Source organism: Ictalurus punctatus, chromosome 13 (assembly GCF_001660625.3).
Source record: "Ictalurus punctatus breed USDA103 chromosome 13, Coco_2.0, whole genome shotgun sequence".
NCBI lineage: Eukaryota > Metazoa > Chordata > Actinopteri > Siluriformes > Ictaluridae > Ictalurus > Ictalurus punctatus.
Genome location: NC_030428.2, coordinates 20,330,674 through 20,350,726, shown reverse-complemented (window position 1 = coordinate 20,350,726; position 20,053 = coordinate 20,330,674). Strand labels below are relative to the sequence as shown.

Here is a 20,053-nt window from a genome sequence, read left to right as displayed (position 1 = left end):
TCTAAAATAATTATATACTAAAAAATAATCATAGAAAATAGAAAAATGAACAGCTAACATTTGTGTACTAACTACAACACAAGACTTATTGAAGGAGAAATATCACGGTCCATCAGCGTGCTGCTCATGGAGATTTATGGTGTAAGTTTACAAGCTGTCTGTGAAGCTCCATGTGGCTTTAGGGCAGATCACTGTGAGCAATCTCACAGTGGGGAAAATGAAGGGAAAAGGCTCTTTCTTATGATGCTTGGAGATTTGTGTGAAGACATTAAAATATATATATGTTAAGACATATTAACAGACATTTGGGGGTGGGGTCTTTGGCTGCACTGCTTTTAGGAGAGATGATTTTTGACACAAAATATATCAAACAAGTTTGAACTTTTAAAAAACCTGACAGCTCTGGCTGTGAATTACTGTTAGCTACTGTTAGAGAATTCCCATGGTGACTCAGGAGCCACTCATAGAGTTGTACAGTGTTTTGTCTCTAAAAGAAATTCTCTCCTCCCCACAGGGCTGAGCAGCCAACTCCTCTCTAAGCTCCTGTTCTTCCTTTTACTGTGCCACAGAGGAGTTCACCTTCGTTTTCCTTGAGGGCCTTGCAGGTATTTATTCCCCTTGCCTGCTTCTGTCTAATAATTGCCATAATGTTGCAGTTAAGGCAGGGCTCCATAAGTGCTTGTCACAGATAATGAGCGATTTGGGCCTTGGCCATGTGCACTGTTCAACTCCAATGAAGGCTTGGCAGCACAAACAGCTCATCATTGTGCCATAAAATAAAGGAGATTATGAAATTGGAAAAGATTGGGGGGGGGGTTCAACAATTCACAAGGAGTTTATGAACATCTACAGTTTTTCTATGTTTACTGATGCAGTAGCAAACATGGTTTTGTTCTTCAAAACTTTTTTATTTTTAGCCTTACCTAGTTCAAGCTGTAGATGGCAGAGTGTAATAGTATAAATCTATGCTTTGACAGAGAGACTGAAGAGTAAAGGATGTTTCTTTAAATCACACCTGAGAAGCATAGTTATATTAACAATTTTTTATTAAAGAAAAAAATTAATAAATCATTAATACCTGGAAGGCTAAAAGCAACTAAAAGGTCAGATTTCACCACTGTCTACATTTGATTTATTCGCACATTGCTGGGAACGTTGCTGTCTCAAAGCAGCAGGTTCAATCCAGATCTCAGGGTAAAGTCTATGTTGAGTTCTGAATGATCTATGCATGGGTTTCCTATATATTTACCTGGTTTCCTCCGTCCTTCCTCCCCAAAACGTTCTGATAGGTGGGTTGCTAAATTGCCCCTAAGGTTAGACATCAACCCTGATGTCTCGTTCAGAGTATATTCCTTCCAGTATATTGCATCCAGTGTTCCCAGGATAGTGTCCAGATCCACCTCCACCCTGACCAGGAGAAAGCTATTACTGAAGATAAATGAAGGCTTTGGAATGGAGCAGCTGTAGTAAATCACTGCTTGCACATTTTTTGAAAGCAAGGGTTCCTTGATGGTTCTCACTTGCTAAAAAGGTTCTACTTTTCTTTATAAATAAATAAATAAATAAATAAATAAATAAATAAATAAATAAATAAAAAAAACATCTTTTGTCAGGTTCTATATAAAATCTTTAAGGGACAAACTGGAGAAACCTATGGACTGCAAGAGGATTTTTTTCTGAGTGCAGCCTCTAGCTGCAGTACTCTAATAAACCTGCAGATGGCAGAATCTAAACAGTTTACTGTTTACTGTTTTACAGTTTACTACAAGCACAGTTTGCATTTCTGAACTGTCGAGCATTATCCTGTTAAGGTATTTAGAATATGCAGAATATATATATATATATACACACACACACACACACACACACACACACACACACACACACAGTTGTGCCCAAAGGTTTGCATACCCCTTGCAGAATCTGCTAAATCTTAATACTGTTAACAAAATAAGAGGGATAATAAAACTCCCATGTTGTTTTTTATTTAGTACTGTCCTGAATAAGCTAATAATTACATGTAGTCCACAAGACAAGATAATAGCTGAATTCATCAAAATTACCCCATTCAAAAGTTTTTCGCAAATTTCTCATGTAAATATTTGTATTAACATAAAAAGATTCAACAACTGAGACATAAACTGAACAAGTTTCACAGACATTTGATGAACAGAAACAGAATAATGAGTCCCTGAACAAAGGGGGGTCAATATTAAAAGTAACAGTCAGTATCTGGTGGTCACCAGCTGCTTTAAGTACTACAGAGCATCTCATCCTCATGGACTGCACCAGATTTGTCAGTTCTTGCTGTGAGATGTTACCCCACTCTTCCACCAAGGCATTTGCAAGTTCTCCATCACGTCTGGGGAATACGTGGTTACATGTAATTTTCCACTGCAAGGACGATCAGCTGTCCTTCCCGTCTCCCTGTAGCACTGTCTCAGGCGTCTTACATTACAGACATTGCAGGTTAGTGCTCTGGACACATCTGCAGTCCTCATGTCTCCCTGCAGCAGGCCTATGGCATGTTCATGCAGGTGAGCAGGAACCCTAGACATTTTTCTTCTGGTGTTTTTCAGAGTCAGTAGAAAGGTCTCTTTAGTGTCCTAAGTTATTGCAACTGTAACCGTAATCACCTACCGCCTGTAAATTGTCTTTAAAGTATCTTAAGGACTGTTCCACAGGTGCATGTGAAATAATTGTTTAAGATTCATTGAACAAGCATGAAAAACATTGTTTAAACCTTTTCCAATAAAAATATGTAAAAGTTATCTGGCTTTTACAAAATTATCTTTAAAATGCAGTCTCCTGAAAAAGGATCGCTTCTTTTTTTTACTGAGTATATATGCTAAATGCCAGTGCCTGATGAAACACTCACAGCCTTTTAAAACCCCAAAATGTACATCTATCTGCATGTAATAGCTATAAAATGCTAATTATTTTCACAAGGAATCAGTTATGAGATTATTTACATTTAAGTTTCAACATGTCTATAACCTGTATGTTCACTTATTGTGAAACTCTAAAAAAGGAATGTATTTGTATAACAGCTACCATGCATGTATAACCCTGTATCTCACAATGTCACTCGGCACACAGCCTAGAGAGGACTCGGCACACAGCCCAAGCCACATGGATACACAGAGGCTCAACACGCACATTGATCCTGACATCTAAGATTGAGGACAGTTTCTACTGTGGTCTCAGCTACAAGCCAAAGACTCAACATACAGATATACAGATGCTTTTGTGTTATTACTGTGCTCCCTCTGAGACACAGACACACTCCAGACTTTAATAAATGTTGCCTCTGATTCAGATGTATTTCTCTGTAATTCACAACAGATGGCTATCATCTATCCTCTACATTGATTTAAACATAATGTATCATCCAGTATAATGGATATTGGTATACTATTACATTACCATGTACTGTCTCATGCAATGTACTTCTGGGTATTTATGAGTTTTATATAGCCTTTTCTACGCCTTTTAAATGCTCATAAAGCTCTGCTTTAAAATTGTTCTCTGATCATACACACATTTGTTCAGGCTTAAACTCGTGTGTAATGGTTGTTTTTCATCAGAAAAGTTAATTACAGATCAGTGAAGGCACATTTAATAATGATTATTTGTTCTGTCCCTGAGATTAACACAACTATCTATTCTGTGTGAGACTGTAATTACAGGGTTGATCAATTCAGCTTTTACTATGGCCTTTAGATCAAGTGCATGCATCATTTTAGAGTTGTGAGAATCACAGAAGAGCAGTTTTCAGTTTGTTGGGCATAATTATAGCAGCAGTACTGCATTTACAGGCTGAACAGGCAAAACAGGGTTGCAAATGAACAAAAGAGAGTGTCTGAGTATTATGTTTCTCAACATGATCCATTTAGTACAGGCTATACATGTCCTGTGCTCACCATTACATGTGAACATGTTCCTGCACAGCATTTCCACATACACTCCTTATTTGTGCTAAGTAATAGCATCTGCCTTTGTGTCAGTCAGTCGGTGACATTTGGCCCTGGAATTACTGTCTATATTTCATTAGTGGTCATAATCCAGGGTTGAGCTGGATATGCAGATGATTTCAGAGTGTAATAGAGCAGAGTATATAATCCAAAAGCCTAATGTATCCTGCAAGAGATTTAACATCTGAACGATACATTATTTGCTTCTGGCTTGTGATATGACACACACTGTGATTGGATCTGTATCTTTTGAAACACATACTGAGAACAGATTCTGCCTAAAACTAAGATTGTTAGAGAAAACTTAATCCAGTTAAATGGAGTACTTCACCATTTTCAACCCAATCTCTACCCATGGATCTATAGTTTACAGTAAGTGTGATTATTACAAAAAATATACAACAGACATATATTTCCCTGTACTCAGAAAAATAAACCAAGTTAATTTTAAACTCAGTTATAATAGAAATCTAGAGGTAATAGTTAAATTAAGTTTATTAAGTTAAGTAAATATTTAAAACCACTAGTATAACTCATTAACAATAGGTCTATAGTATGAGGCAGATATAAGAGAATGTGTCACCATACAATGGCTTACCAAAGCAATTACAGTCATTTTAGACCCATAAACATACAACAAAAAGTCAAATCTCTACAAGGACGCATTATACATGTGTAGATCTTAATGAGGAAAAACTTGTGACTGTGTCAAATTCATTAAAACAGTTTCACACACACACAAAACTTTTATTGATGGAGGTTCACAGTTACCCCCAGACTTCAATTATTAGTGAATTTAAAATTAGCATGTTTTCAGCTCTATACAAGTAAATGTGTTGAAATTTTTCATTGGTAATCATATATACTGTATATACAACATTCTTAGAATAAGTGTTTTTTAGGAGTATATTTGATAATTCCATCCATCCATCCATCTTTTATACCACTTATCCTTTTCAGGGTCACGGGGAACCTGGAGCCTATCCCAGGGAGCATCGGGCACAAGACGGGGTACACCCTGGACAGGGTGCCAATCCATCGCAGATATTTGATAATTTAAGCTTCTTAATCCTTTCTGATATGGAATTAGTTTTGTACCCTTTAAAATTCCCCAAGAAGGACAACTGAAGAGTGTACAGATGTGCTACATAGAGATTAGGTTGAACTACACTGGAACATAGGGTTGTGTGAACTTAGTTGCCTTATAATCCAGTAGGTCAATTACATAACATAATGTAACATAGTGTAACGTAACACAACATTTGAAAATGTTGACCCCAAAGAAAGACACATTTAAACTACATTTTAACTCCATCATGAATCAAACAGCACTAGGAAATGCTAGACATGATTAACTTAAGTAAAGTGAGTTAGGTTTTTCTGAGCCAGAAGTGAAGAACCTGCAGTAACCAGACAGAATCACTTGGTGTCAGATCTGTGCTGGTGAGACTGGAATGAATATTGGCTCCAACTCTGCAGGGACGTGATAGATAGACAGCTAGAGCAAACTCCATTTCAGTTTTGCTGAGTGAAGCATCAGTGCCGAAATACTGGCCAGAGAGTGACGAGGTAGGGGGTGGAAAGCTTCTCCACTACACTGTAGGATTTGGACACTGTACACACTATCACCCACACACTACACACAGCAAGAGCAGGTGTCCATCTGTGCTACCTCAGAGCTACTAAAGCTGTAAATATGGAATAAAATACAGAGCAGGGCTCTTCTAAATCATTATCACATCTGTCAGGTTTTCCTTCTTCTATCCTTCAGTAGCTTTCTTTCACACTTCTGTGCTTCACATTTTTTTAATTACATATGTTCATTTTTATAGTCTTACAAGACCCTCGGGATCTCTTATCTCTTCCTTTTTGTCATCAGCATGTGTAATCTTGTTCACATTATCTTTATGGCAAGTAAGGATGTGACATGTCAGGGATGTGTTCAGAGCACACAAAAAAAGGATTAAGTTAATTATTTATCCTAGATTTCATGTTTATGGATGATGTCCTATCCTTCAAGTATGGTTGGGTAAAACCCGGTGTAACATTTAATTGGTCCTTGACAAAATCTCATCCACTTTGCAGGGTTGTCAGTGCATGTTGCAGTGCAGTCAACACTCACTGTCTCTGATGTTTGACAGGCCTGTGAGTGTGTGTTCACTCTGCAGAGCCCTTGCACCATCAGGTGGCCTGCATTCAATCGGGTGCTAGTGGTGCAGTCAGGTGGTCTGCTGCAGAGTCATGGAGCATGGCCAGAAACAGGGGTTCGGATGCAATGATCAGACTGCTGCTCATGACAGGGCAGAGCTTTGAGCCTCTGCAGGGGATTAAATCATCAGCCTCTGGGCAGAAATTACTAGCCGCAAGCACTAAGCACTGCACCAACTGTAGATCAGTCCTGAGTGGCGGTATAGCTACCATTAATGCACTGTCAGCTGCAGCAAGAGATCTAATCATCATTTAGATGACTGTTGAAATATTCCTATTGGACAGTTTTGTCTTTAGTCTTAATTAAACCACCTAACTCAGAAATCCAGTTTCATGAAATGCAAGCACACACACAGAATATATAATATTGGAAATTAGATGTACATATATGCATATTTAAATCTATATGCTTGATTATATTAAATATACTATATGTACCCTATGTGTACCCTATATATATATATATATATATATATATATATATATATATATATATATATATATATATATATATATATATATATACTGTATATCTACAAATACAGTAGGTCACTATTATGTATTTATTATGTGTACTGTAAGCAGTGATTTGTGTGACAAATGTTCGTCAAATGTTCAGTGCGTATTGTTTATATTGTCTATACATATTTTATTTCATACTATTGTGTTTAACGAATGTATACATTAACTTTATATACTACATATACTGTAGGCAAATATATTTACTTGGATGGCTTATTGAACCTCCATTGCATTTTAAATGCCATTCATAACGTTCTGCTTTTGGCTATGTCACTACATTTTTGCTTATTCTGTATATGTAGACCATACTGTATGGAGCGACTGTTTGTAATAGGACCCCTTTAATTGTGAAATAAATTCCATGGACCCCCTGAGCACAGATGTTGTTTGTTTTTTTTGTTTTTTAACATAATCCAACTCTTTAAATATAGACTCATTAATTAATTGTGTTCAATAATATCTTGGTTATTAATTGAATCCATATCGTTTTTCATTCCTGATATTATTTAAAAATCTACTTGCTAAATCTATACAGTTCAAGTGACCAGTCAAACAGGCTAATAACTCTGAACTCAAAATATAATTTGGTAATGATGTGTTGTACAATGTTAGACCACTGTAACAAAATTTTAAAAGAATACGGACTCCCTGACTATTCTGCACAGACCCCTTGGGATCCCCTGCCCCTACTTTGAGAACTGGTGCTATAGACAGTGTTGAAGAAAAAAAAAGAGTGCTCAGAGGACCTCTGTCAAGTAAGAACTCTACTGCATGTATACTTTTACTAGTCATATGTGGCAAATAAACCTTGTGTGATTGGGTTCTATTACAAATCTCTAGGCTTAATAAATAGTGCCTATCACTTATCTTTTACTATGCCACTAGGAATGTCTGTGTTTATCTCTAAATAAAGCTCATAACTATATGAAAGAAATATGACTTACATTTTCAGTTGCCAGGAATACTACACTGGTTACAGTATTTAAGATTACATTAAACTAAAATAGCACTACAGTATGTGACGTTGAGAGGTTATTCTGCTATTTTGTATTTATAGTGTATCACATATACAGTTGTGTCAGTAAGAAGTCTGCATTCATTTTCAGTTGGCCTTAATTAGTTGGCACAGATTGGCTATGGTAGATAGCTTCTGCTAAATACTTGCTGAAATATTGATGTTGCCCAGTATGCACAGCCGAAGCCTGAGCTGTTCTTAAATTACAGTACACTGTGTTGGATACATAGAACACACTGTTCTTCCGATGTATGTTTCGCATATAGTTTGTATATGTAAAAAATGGGACCATTGATTTTACCATGTTATCTAGCACTTAACATTTTAATAATTTCATTTCAATCCCTGTTACTTGCAATAGTCCAAATTGATTTTTTTTTTTTTGGCAAAATCTCCACTGTTGAAACAGTGTTAAGTATTTTTAAAAATGTATATAGATATTAGGCTCAAAGGTTTGTATGGTATGTAACAGTCAGCTTTAATATTATGCACAGAAATGAACTCAAATACTTTAACGATGTATGTTGTGATGTATTGGTTTTACAGTATTTACAGTTATACAGAAAAAACAATGTAGGTGTAATAATTACATTTCCATAATACAATATTTATAAATTAATTATAATGCATTAATTGTTTAACCATTCATAATTAGATTTGTAATGTCTTTTCTCACTGATTTCAAATGAAGGTTGCTTTTACCAGGAGGCATCTGGATAACACTGTTCATATTGTCATCACTTTTTCAATTATCATTCTGACTATAAATTGAGAGAGCATATAGTCCACATGGATTAAATCTTTGTTAATCAGGTTTAGCCTGATGGCTGCAGGCAGTTTAACCCTACAATTACTCTGCTGCCATATTATATTCCAGCAAGCAACACTGCTTTCTTTGATGTTTATTTATTCAATATATCAGTCAATACTGTAAGTTACAGAAAAAGACTGAATACGAAACAATATGATTCAACAAGGGGAACACTTGAGTAAGTTATTTTTATACGTGTGTGTGCCCGTACACAGGTGCATAATGTACGTGCATCTGTATTGTACACACAAAGTGGGAAATGTGATCCCAGTGTTGCAGTGCATTTGAAGGCCTCAATGTGCATTACGAATGAATAGGTCTTCAGTTTCATGGCTCTCACTACAGGTAAACCTCTGAGTGGTCCAGGACTCTTTAGACATGTGATTATCGCTTATCCTGGTCTCAGATAACTTATGATGTTCTCAATTACCCATTGACAGCAGAGATCAGTATCTTGTTACTTTGATTTTTGGAGCAATTCTAGGCAATATCATTACACTTCAACTTTCTAGACTGTTGATTCAGAAATAAGTGAAAATCCAGACCTCATATATTTAACTGAATGTTGCAGGCTTCAGACATTTAATTAATGATATTAGATAATATATATGGATATCTAGTGATAATTCCGTATTAGTAAAAGAAAACATGACTACATGAAAGTCTTCATACAGATATACATGTTCTGTAATTGTTTTAACTTGTTGCATAAAGTGATACTCAAATCTTAAACAATTACAGTATGTGCAGTGTATGGTCACACCAATAGGGCTAATTTTTAAACTTCTTTTTAACTAAAATTAAATAAATAAATAAATAAATAACACATTTTGTAGACTTATCATTTTCAAAAGACAACAACAAAAGCATTATGATCTGAAAAGAAAAGCAAAGAAGGGACAGTTGCGTGAAGTTTTTTTCAGGCTTGATTCCTGAACAAAATTCTTAGTATGTTATGCTCTCAGAAGGAATTCTTATTTGGAAGAATCTTATTTTTTTTGTTTAAGACTAGAAGTAGCCCTTGTCTTGGATGCTGGCCCACATTTATGAACTATTATTAGCTATGTGATATTAACAGGCCCATTCCTCTTCACATTTTATTAGTGCACAATAACAGTCATAGTGCAATTGATTTGATGGCTTAGATATCTAATATCTTTTTGTTGGTGCTGCTGCTGGGCATTTCAACCCACAATATTCTTGCATGTTTAGTGATTATAAATTTTAACTAACTGAAAACATATACTGTGCCTTTAGCTATGTGTCTAATCAGCAAACATTGTAATTATTTTTGAGATTGCCTGTCTTCTTCGAATGCCCTTTATAGTTTCTAGATCTTATACCAGAGCTGTGAAATACCCTGCTGCACTATTACCATTCATGATAGTTTAAAGAATATATGTGGCTAGTTAAAGGAAATACTACATTGTAGACAACAAAGGAAGAACATAACAGGACAGGGACTGGAGTATTTTAACTTCACAAATTTCTCAGCATGGAATTTTATTCACAAATGGAAACTCACACACACACCTCAAAGGAAGCAGGAACACTGTGCTTGTGTTTTGGACACAAACAGAGTGATTCACAAACTCCAAAACATTTTACAAGCTCTGGAAGGGGAACTATTTACCTGTCCAAGGTAGTCTGTGCAGGTTTAGGCTGAATGCTATGACTCAAAGCTAAAATCTCATACAGTGAGTCTTATACTAATGCAGTGGGGGGAGATGGGGGGTGGGGGATGGGGGACACTATAAAAACAAAAATGTCCCATAAACCTGAACCCGCCCCATGTTTATGTCATTACCTGTTCCCGATGCCACTACGAATGAACCACAGTGAAGAAGCCTAGAAAATTAGTCTGAACTATTTTAAGCAGGCCTAATTTGAATTCTCTTAACAGTGTTATATACTCTAGCATTTAAATATGCCATGAGTGATCTGGGACAGTTAAGTGTGGGCAAATCTGACACTACACACACACACACACACACACACACACACACACACACACACACACAGTATGGGTTTTATTTGTCAGTCATCTATTTGAGTATTTATAACAAGAACCGATGCCATTTTCATTACAGCCTTACAGTGAATTAGTCTGGACTAATCTACCAGGCTAATGTTTCACACTATATGGGCCAACTTCCAGCTAGAGAACTTGCACTGTAATAATAAAAAAAATGTTCTGCTCTGATATGGGGATGTTATTCTCAAAAGTAAGTAAAGGAATTAGAAGATAGACTCAAGATTAAAGATAAAACCATTAAAATCCCTTGCACAAAAACACAAAAAAGCCTATTTCTCCTTGTGAGTCAACCTATTCACACTAGTGTCTGGCTGGGTTCAGGTGATTTGAGTCCACCGGTTTGAGCTGACATTTATGACTGGTTAAACGCTGCTGTGTGTGACCAAAGGAGTGACGCATTGCAGGTACAAACGAGCCAATCAGAAACTTCCGCACGACCGCATCACAAGAAGTAATACTCCGCAACCAGATAGTTCCTCTGTGTTTTAACGAATAGTTCCGTTAATAGAGCAAATATTGAACTTGTTTCACTTCTGATATCTATAGTTATAAATAAGCTTTTAAATTACTCTCGGGTTGAGCTTGTTGTATTTCAGTATTTGTGACAGGCTCTTCGCCAGAATGCAGATAAGCCGGCGGATGGACACACGTACAGGGGAGGCGGTTTATGTACAACCGTCAAGGCGGGTCTGCGCTGTGCCGAGTTTTCTGTTCACCATTTGAGAGGTGTTCTTGCAGGGCAGAACGCGAGCAAATATAGGAAAATGGTGAGTACATTTTAAATTAATTAGCTCCTTTATTATTATTATTATTATTGTTATTATTATTTTTTATTTTATTTAGAATATGTATACGGTTCGCATTTCACAAGTACAATAGTCGCTGTAATGAAAAGACGGCATTACTGTAATAATTCGCCATTTAGCTGCCTGCGTTATGTATGTCGCTTACTGGAGGAGTAATGGGCGCTATTAACGTACAACTTAGTCTCCGAGCTACAAATTGTTAATACTTAAAATGTTTACAGGGGCATATCCGCGTTTATTAGTTTGATTTAGTCACATCGTTTGGATAGTTTAGTAGCTAGCCTGGCAGCTAGGTGAGTTAGCCAGGATACAATACTGTTTAACGAGCATTGCTTTCTGGTTTATTATTATTTTTAAACCTGGCTGGGATTAAGTATATAAATGCTGTTTTAAATTATTCAGATATTGAAGTTGTTTAATGCTTGTATAGCTAGTTAACCGCTCTCTAACTGAACATATACGGCGTTACCGACCTTCCCGCCTTCTTCCTGGAGATTAAAAGCGCCAATGATTTCATTGTGAATACTTTCATTTTCTTCTCTTCAGATAAAGTGTTATCAATCTCACTCCCTATCAGCAGATAGTAATAGTAGGTAGTAATACAGTTAACTTTTAATACTTGGGGGTAGAATTGGTAAAGTATACCGGTTTTAAGCCACGTGTGTAACTAAATGTCTTTAAAACATGTCCAGGACAGGTGCTTTCTGGTCAGATAGTGTTCATACTCAGACACGGTGACTAGTTTAATGACCTGTAACAACCTACATAAACAAATAGGTTTCATAATTAAATGTGTTATACTCTTTTAGAAAGAAAAGAGTGACAATGGTCTAGTCAGTATTTTCCCCACACAAATGTAGACTATTTCATGGTGCACATTATAATCTTTTAAAAGCTGCAGGATCATTAACACCCCACCCCCCCACCCCCGTATTTATTTTTCCCTACAAAGGAAGGGAAATAACCTTGTAATTTACACGGGCCACTCCTGAACATTAATTCGTTGTCCTAACTGGTCCACACATGCCATAAAAAGCTTCTCGTATGTCCTTTATTGTGGCGTTGGCATTGTGGCCGTGTTGGCTGTCAATGCTGAATTAGATGTTCAACAGACCTTAACAGCTAAGTGCTTGTTTCAGGGGGAATTGGCACACCCAGCCACCTGTGTAGTAAGCTACAGGGTTTGCCTCTGCACAAGGTTCAGGATGTTATCTTGTCCCATCTGGCTTTGCTTGCGTGTTATAGGGAAGGCCTAGTGCTGCATCAACCTGTAAAGTGATTGTTTCCTCTGTCAACAAGCTTGAATTACAGGAATTTGTACACCCTCATTGCTGTTGTGGAAATGAAGGAGGGGAGATTGTGGGCTTTATTGAAGGGATTCTTAAAAAGTGCAGTCTGCATTGGTGTTAAAAGAGCTTGTCTTTCTTTTGTAATGCTGGAATGCTTATACACAACAACTTGAATGCCTTTCCTTGATTTTTGTCCATTTTTCACTCGCAGGCTGATCAACTGACAGAAGAGCAGATTGCTGGTAAGGTCATAAACATACTTTTTTGTGCCTAGTTTATTCTTTCTTTGCGCACTTCTCGTTGCATGGTCTCTTGCAGTCCTGCCAACAACTCGTATGCTGTTAGATTATCATCTCTCTTGTTGCCTTTTAAGGTGGGTTTGTAGACAAGCTTGTGTTGGCTAACTGAGTGTGTCTGTGAGTTGGCCAACTGAAGTGAGATCACTTCCTCTCAAGGGTCATTAAAGAAATGTCTGTAGGCGTTTGGAAATGTGTGGTAACAAATACTTTATTCATTAAATAAAAAGTTTGTAGAACATTTAGATTAAATCTTGATCTAAGTGACTAGTTGTGGTTTGGGTTATGCTGCCTGTGTTTGCATGGTATGCTTTAGTTGACCTAAGGGTTTTATTTTTGTGCTGTGTGTGTGTGTATGTGTATATATATATATATATATATATATATATATATATATATATATATATATATATATATATATATATATATATATATATATATATATATATATATATATTATAAACAATTAATTTTTATATATATATATTATAAACAATTAATTTTTATATATATATATGTGTATATATAAATAAATTAATTGAAACCTGCTTTGGAAATATTCACCAGGGTTGCTGTGGTTTTACAGTTTTCTGAAAGATCCCACCTATATAATGGAGTGCTTGTTTGGATGCAGAGCTCTTGTACTCGCACCCACTTCTCCTGTACTGCTTCTGCGCTTGCCTACATTACATATGTATTATATATATATTACTATATCGCAACGCTTAACTGAGATGATCCTGGGGTCGCTTTTCCCAGAGGCATGTAAAAAAATTCCCCTTTGGTAACCTGTAGGCCTTTTGCTGATCTCACCATCCTCATGCAGAAGGCAGTGTCATTAGCTTGGCCTTAGACTTGTTGGCGTGGGCTAGCGTTGCCATGGCTGTAGTTTGTTTGTGCGTCTATCACAGCACCCTCCTGCTCTAGACAGTTCAATCAAGGCATTGTTGGTTACTGTGTCTTGGTAACAGCCATGAATACAACTGTCTGAAAAGATTCAAGTTGATCAGATTGCCAGCACGATGACTTTCAGCCTTTTTGTGTGGAAAAGGCTGCAGTGATTTGGTTGTAGACCTTTTTCTTAACAGTAAGTTTCAACTGTGAAGATGAGATCTAGGATTTAACCAATGGTGGTATGTTGTACCCACTATAAACAACTGTGGAATAGCAATGATGCTACGAACTCAAATTTTGCATTCTGTGTCCTTTAATTGCTTATTGAGTTTATTTCCACAAAACCCATAATGGAAGACCAACTAAGAGTTTTAGTTTTTATAGAAAATTACAGGAATAATATGAACTGTGATGCCAATCTGAGCACATTAATGCCATATATATGTTAATCCATGCTTGTCTCCTGACAGAATTCAAAGAGGCCTTCTCACTATTCGACAAAGATGGCGATGGCACCATTACCACTAAAGAGCTTGGTACAGTGATGCGTTCTCTTGGGCAGAACCCAACGGAAGCTGAACTTCAGGATATGATCAATGAAGTGGATGCAGATGGTGAATATATATTATTTTATGTGTATAAATATTGTTTCTGAGTTATGGGAATGTTTAAGTCCATATCTGAACCGCTAATTACAAAAACACAGTATGATGGTTTGCATATGACTTGGTGCAATTTAATGTGTTTCTCTGCTGTGATTTGCTCAGGTAATGGAACAATAGACTTTCCAGAGTTCCTGACCATGATGGCAAGGAAGATGAAAGACACAGACAGTGAGGAGGAGATCAGGGAAGCTTTCAGAGTATTTGACAAGGTATCCTATCTGCTCATTTTGTCAGTATAAGTGTGTATGCCCCTTATTTCTGTCCCCATTGCTTAATTGCCTGTATGTGTTCAGGATGGAAATGGATACATCAGTGCTGCTGAGCTGCGTCATGTCATGACCAACTTGGGGGAGAAGTTAACAGACGAGGAGGTCGATGAAATGATCAGAGAAGCAGATATTGATGGTGATGGCCAGGTTAATTATGAAGGTATGGATGCCAGGTCTGGCTTTTGAAAAGCATTAAAGTCTGTAAAGTATAATGCTGAAGTAAGAAAACAACAAAACCCTTTTCTCTCTCTCTCTCTCTCCACAGAATTTGTACAGATGATGACAGCGAAGTGAAATCCTTGTACAGAATTTCTTGTATAAAACTTTGCCTTTTCTTTTTAATCTATGTAAAATGTTTCATTTTAATTATCCCCATCTTCTGCTGTCCAAAGGAACTGCATGTGTAATTTTCTTTTTGTTTTGCCCCTTTCCGCACTTGGTAATTGTTAACATTTTCATCTAGTGGGCTGTCACAGGACCAGGTGATGGGTATAAGGCAGACAGTTTGGTTGGCACTTTTTGTGCTTGTTTTTTCTTTTTTCTTTTTTTTTTTTCTTTTTTCTTTTTTTTTCCTTTTTCTCAGTCTGCTTGCCCGTCACCTCATGAGCGGAGTCCAAATGACTCCAATTCCTCTTTCCCTCTTTCCTATGTTTTTGAGGAACTGCTCTGCATGGTCAGTGGACTACATCTAAAAGTGGAAGAAAATCTTCAACATTGCACTATTGCAACATCAGTGAATTAAATACTAACGGGTTTATCAGCAGGTACTCGTACACTATAGTCTTTTTGTATTTCTGTTCTCTCGTTATTACTATGCTTTATAATTAGTCACTTCTTCTTTGTTAACTGCTTATGGCACAGACATGCCTCAAAGAATCCATTCCAAGTTGTATATTTGTTTTCCAATAAAATTAACAATTAATCCCAAATGCCTTTTGCCCATTTGATAAAAGATGTCTTCTGTTCAACCGAGCTAGGACTGCAGTTTATTTTTTTAAAAAGTTAAAGATGTTTAAAGTAACTATGGCCACTTGGTCAATATGACTTTTCCAGCAAAATAATTTATGACAATTTAGATGGAATCCCCATTTTATTCCAATGCAATTTGTATGGGTCAGGTCAGATCTACACTTTAGGACAAAATAACCTGGAATTGTGAGTGTTTTCTGCTTGTATATACAATCCCACAAAAACTCATGTAGGGTTTTGTTTTATTTTTTTAAATTTAAAGAACATCAGTTCAGCTAGAGCTACTTCTGGTACTGTTTAAAATTTAAGCTATTTCAGGGAGACTATCTTTTTAATTCTAAATGTTTCCATCCACTGCATGCTTGCTCTCTCATCACGTGGATGTTTTCCCTCAGCTTAGCTTGATGTCTATCGGAGCACTGCCATTTCCTTAAAAGGGGCTGTTGAAAAGCAGCCACAGTTCACTGTGTTGGATGTACAAAAGGCCGGAGGCTGGAAGGCCGAAAGGCAAACACGTCGTCTGAGTGTCATTGTTAATGTGGATAGGTGGTGCTGGTTGACAAGGCTTTTTGGAATAATCAAGCATAGGTGATGTTGAATTCAAGAGTTGTTCACAAATCAAATAAATATGAATGGTATTATGGGGTCTAATCAGGTCTAAATAATCCACAATATTAAGCAAAATATCCATGCTTCTCACTTCCATAAGTCGTGGATCAGGCACTCTGGTATATTTGTTTCAAGTTTCCTAGCAACCGTAAATTCCAGTCCTATAGATGGTCAGTGTTTTTTGTTTTTTTTCTTGCAAGTGCTAAAGGATCATCCGAAAATTGCATGGAGGACATCTTGTATCTATGGGCTCTGGAGGAGGAAAAAAAATGTGTTGCTTATTTTAGAAACCCATTTCTGAGTATTAATTGTACTGCCTTACCAGCTGGAGGTGACGGTTACCATCAGTGTTTTGGAAGTCATGGAGCTAGGTGACTTTACTGAAAGTCTGGCTATCAATAGCCAGTAGGTAGTTGTCATGCTTTAGTCAAGTTCCAGAAACATAACTGCCCTGCAGTAAAACTTGTTATTGCCCTTGGGAGTCTAGGGCAGTCATAGTTTTCTCTTTACATCCCCATGTGAAGTGAGGGGAGGAAAATAAAAGGCTAGTAGCGGTTCACAAAAATGACAAGCTCTCAGAGGAAATGTCTAATTTTCTCCCTGTTGGAGGGGTGTTTGATGGAAGAAATAATAGCTATGCTGTGCTTATGCAAGTGCTGCTTTAAGAGGTTGAGAGATAAAATCAATGTTTAAGGCAGGCTTTCACACGGTTAGGGAAGTCGCACAAAGGGTTGTACATAAGATGCAAAATGGACCGAATTATATTGAGCAAAGCTGGCTTGTGTCAATCTCTTCAATTTTCCTCATAATGGAAATGCATCCTCATCTCTGACAAAGTTCTGGTCAGATATGCTGGCTGTTGATCTCCAAAAAAATGCTGATTATCTGTATCATGCCTCAAGGACACAACACGTGCCTTTCCCGGAATGTGTCAGTTGCCTTACGCGTGGCCCCCTGCCACACTGACAATAAGATCATCTTTCTCCCTGGCTGTCCACCATCTCCGCACATGGTTTCGTAATCGCTTGGGCCATTATCACATGCTGCTGATGGATGTGTGTGTGTGCACGTTCCTGAGCCCCCAGCTACTCCTGTTGTTGCTATGATAAATGAACGAGGGTGTCTAATGGGCCTCTGTGCCCTCTTGTGGCTGTTATTTTTCATTACTGTGCTTGATGATCGCTTGAAGTAGCATGTCATGCCTGGTTTACAGTTTGGTTGTTGGTACCAAAGATAGCTTCATCTTAAAAGCACAAATACTTCTCCTTTCACCTGAATACAGACCAGTGTTAGGAAACCTAGAAAATGGAAATTGAAGGTGGGTCAGATGAGGCTCTGCTGTTACGATTCTGAGCAAATAATTAAAAGGTTGTGGGATTAAATCCACAAACTCTCAAAGATTCATTTGGAAAAGGGGCATCTAAGCAAGGCTCTTAATCCTCAATTGCTTGGACTAAAGCACAGGTTCCCCGTCCCCTGTCCCACCCCCCCACCCCCCGTCCTGCAAATTTTAGTTTTTCCTTTCTCCCAACACACATGATTCAACCAGTTAACTATTTCAATTATTTAACAGTCCTTGAATTGAGTGTGTTAGAGCAGGGAAAATACTGCATTTTGTGGACCAAAGGGTTCTCTGGGACCAGAGTTGGGAACCTGTGGAATAAATTACATAATCCTAGTGGGTGAGGGTTAAGAGTCTTGCTTGAAAAACCTACATTCAACAGTCCTGGGATATAAACCCACAACCTTTTGGCTTGCTTGGTTGTAAGACACTTTGGATAAAATGTTTGCCAAATGGATAAATGTCAAATCAGTTGGTTCACCATTGATTAATGGCCTGCTGTTTGCTTGGCATACCTTTTGGACAGGTCACGGTTTCGTCCAAGTAACCATTTGGTAATGGAGCAACCGTTTAAAAATAAATAAATAAATATATTTACAAGATTATGCTTGCCAGCCACTTCCACAGCTGATTACGATACTAAAGGCTTTGCTGGATAGGCTTAACAGCATGTGACTAAATTAACACCTCCTGCCCGGTACTGCCCCCTCCTACTAAAAGGGTTGGGTGCCACATGTACATGAAGTCTTATGCTGCTGCAAGTTGCTCACCAGAATTACATATACTGTAATACTCTTAATGCTGTAAGAATTTACATGATTTTAACTGAAGTGCAATTTTAGAGGCTTCCCCATCAATCTTTAGTAGGTGTCTGGCTGTGGGTGGCCTGGCGTGGGACGTGGTTGGGTCAGAGAACTGCGTAATCTGCTTTCTTACTGGTGACTCTTTCGTCTTTCTAGAAAGGCATAGATAGATAGAAGCAATGTGTGCTATTTCTGCCTGCATGGCTCTGGGACATGCTGGTGGGGGGTGGGGGGTGGGGGCTGCTGAAAATAGTGGAAAGCAATTAGAATATCACAAAGTTCAGCTCCTGGAGGCAGCACTCATGAGAGTTTTTCGAACATAAGAGCTATCTTCTGAGCTGTCTGTGCAGTCGGTACAGGAAATGGGGAGAGTGTGAAGCAGAATGAAAGAGTGTGTGAAAAGGTGGGGGTTTGTGAAGTGACATGGCAAGAATTTTACCCACAGGGATCTGAAACCAGTGGGAGAGCGTTTTCTATTGCACAAAAGGCTCTTTTCAGGAATGGAAATGTTAGGGGCTGGGATTATAAGTGCCTATGTCTCAGGACTACTGAGTGCAGAGTGAATGTAAACTAACTAAACGAAACCACAAGCATAGAGAAGTGTGAGTAGTTCACATGTGCACTGTGGTTTTTTGTGCACAAGTCACCATTTTTGCATTCCTGTCTGTACATGTTGGAAAGGCAGGGCTTGGCCATATCACTACCCTCAGTCAGCTTCTAAAACCTGATGGTTAGCTTCAGAAGATGATTTTTTCCCCCCTCTAATACATACCTCAGTTTCAGTAGCTATAAGATACTACAAGATATGTGTATAAAATAGCAATGAAAAACTCAGAGGTATAGTACAGGTCTCATTTCCTGATGCTGTAATGCATGGAAAGGCCTTCCAAATCTACAGATGGGTGATAAAATATGGGGGGCACGGGGGGGGGCAATATAAATTATCTTTGTAAGGTAGCTGAACCACCATGAGCCACCAGAACAGCTTCACTGCACCTGCTATTATACTACATGGATGAATGCCATTCTTCCAGAAAATAGTTGATATTTTCAGTTGATATTTTGATGATGGAAAGCACAGTTCAAATATGTCAGTCCAAATTATTCCATAGATGTCCAATTGGGTTGAGATATTGTGACTGGGAAGGCCATAACATTTTGATTTACATCACTTTCATCCTCCTCAAACCATTCATTGAGCTCTCTACTTCAGTTGTTCATTCACTCTTCCTGGATGAGGCTTTTAGTGAGGAAATTCAGTTGTAGGCTACTTGGGGTACTTATTCAACTATACTAAAATACTTCTCAGCCCATGGCCACTGATGAGTGGAGCTGTTATGACATTTTTCCAGTTGAATTTTTTTTTATAGCCTCTCTGAAGGGCTGGGACTTTGACACAGTCAGTAAAAAAGGTGCGAAATATCAGGTAATAAAACCTCATTATTACTATAACATACTGTAGGTAATTGCTGTGGAATAAGTATAAAAAAATATGAGCAATTAGTTTTTTGATGCATCCACACTTGTGTGCTGTTTATGGTGATTG

General features: G+C 37.7%; 1 protein-coding gene across 1 annotated transcript; it reads left to right on the top strand.

The window, feature by feature from the left end:
- Positions 1-11,192: 11,192 nt before the first annotated feature.
- calm2b (calmodulin 2b, (phosphorylase kinase, delta)) lies at positions 11,193-15,713 on the top strand. Its single transcript, XM_017484371.3, has 6 exons — positions 11,193-11,332; positions 12,872-12,902; positions 14,321-14,464; positions 14,618-14,724; positions 14,809-14,944; positions 15,050-15,713. Exons 1-6 carry the CDS (start codon positions 11,330-11,332, stop codon positions 15,076-15,078), a joined length of 450 nt encoding a protein of 149 aa, XP_017339860.1. The 5' UTR covers positions 11,193-11,329; the 3' UTR covers positions 15,079-15,713.
- Positions 15,714-20,053: the final 4,340 nt, after the last annotated feature.

Bases quoted from the DNA above. Each gene is read 5' to 3' on its own strand.
- calm2b (XM_017484371.3), top strand. The intron at 12,903-14,320 runs GTAAGGTCATAA...GTCTCCTGACAG, and splicing joins GACAGAAGAGCAGATTGCTG to AATTCAAAGAGGCCTTCTCA. The intron at 14,465-14,617 runs GTGAATATATAT...TGATTTGCTCAG, and splicing joins CAATGAAGTGGATGCAGATG to GTAATGGAACAATAGACTTT.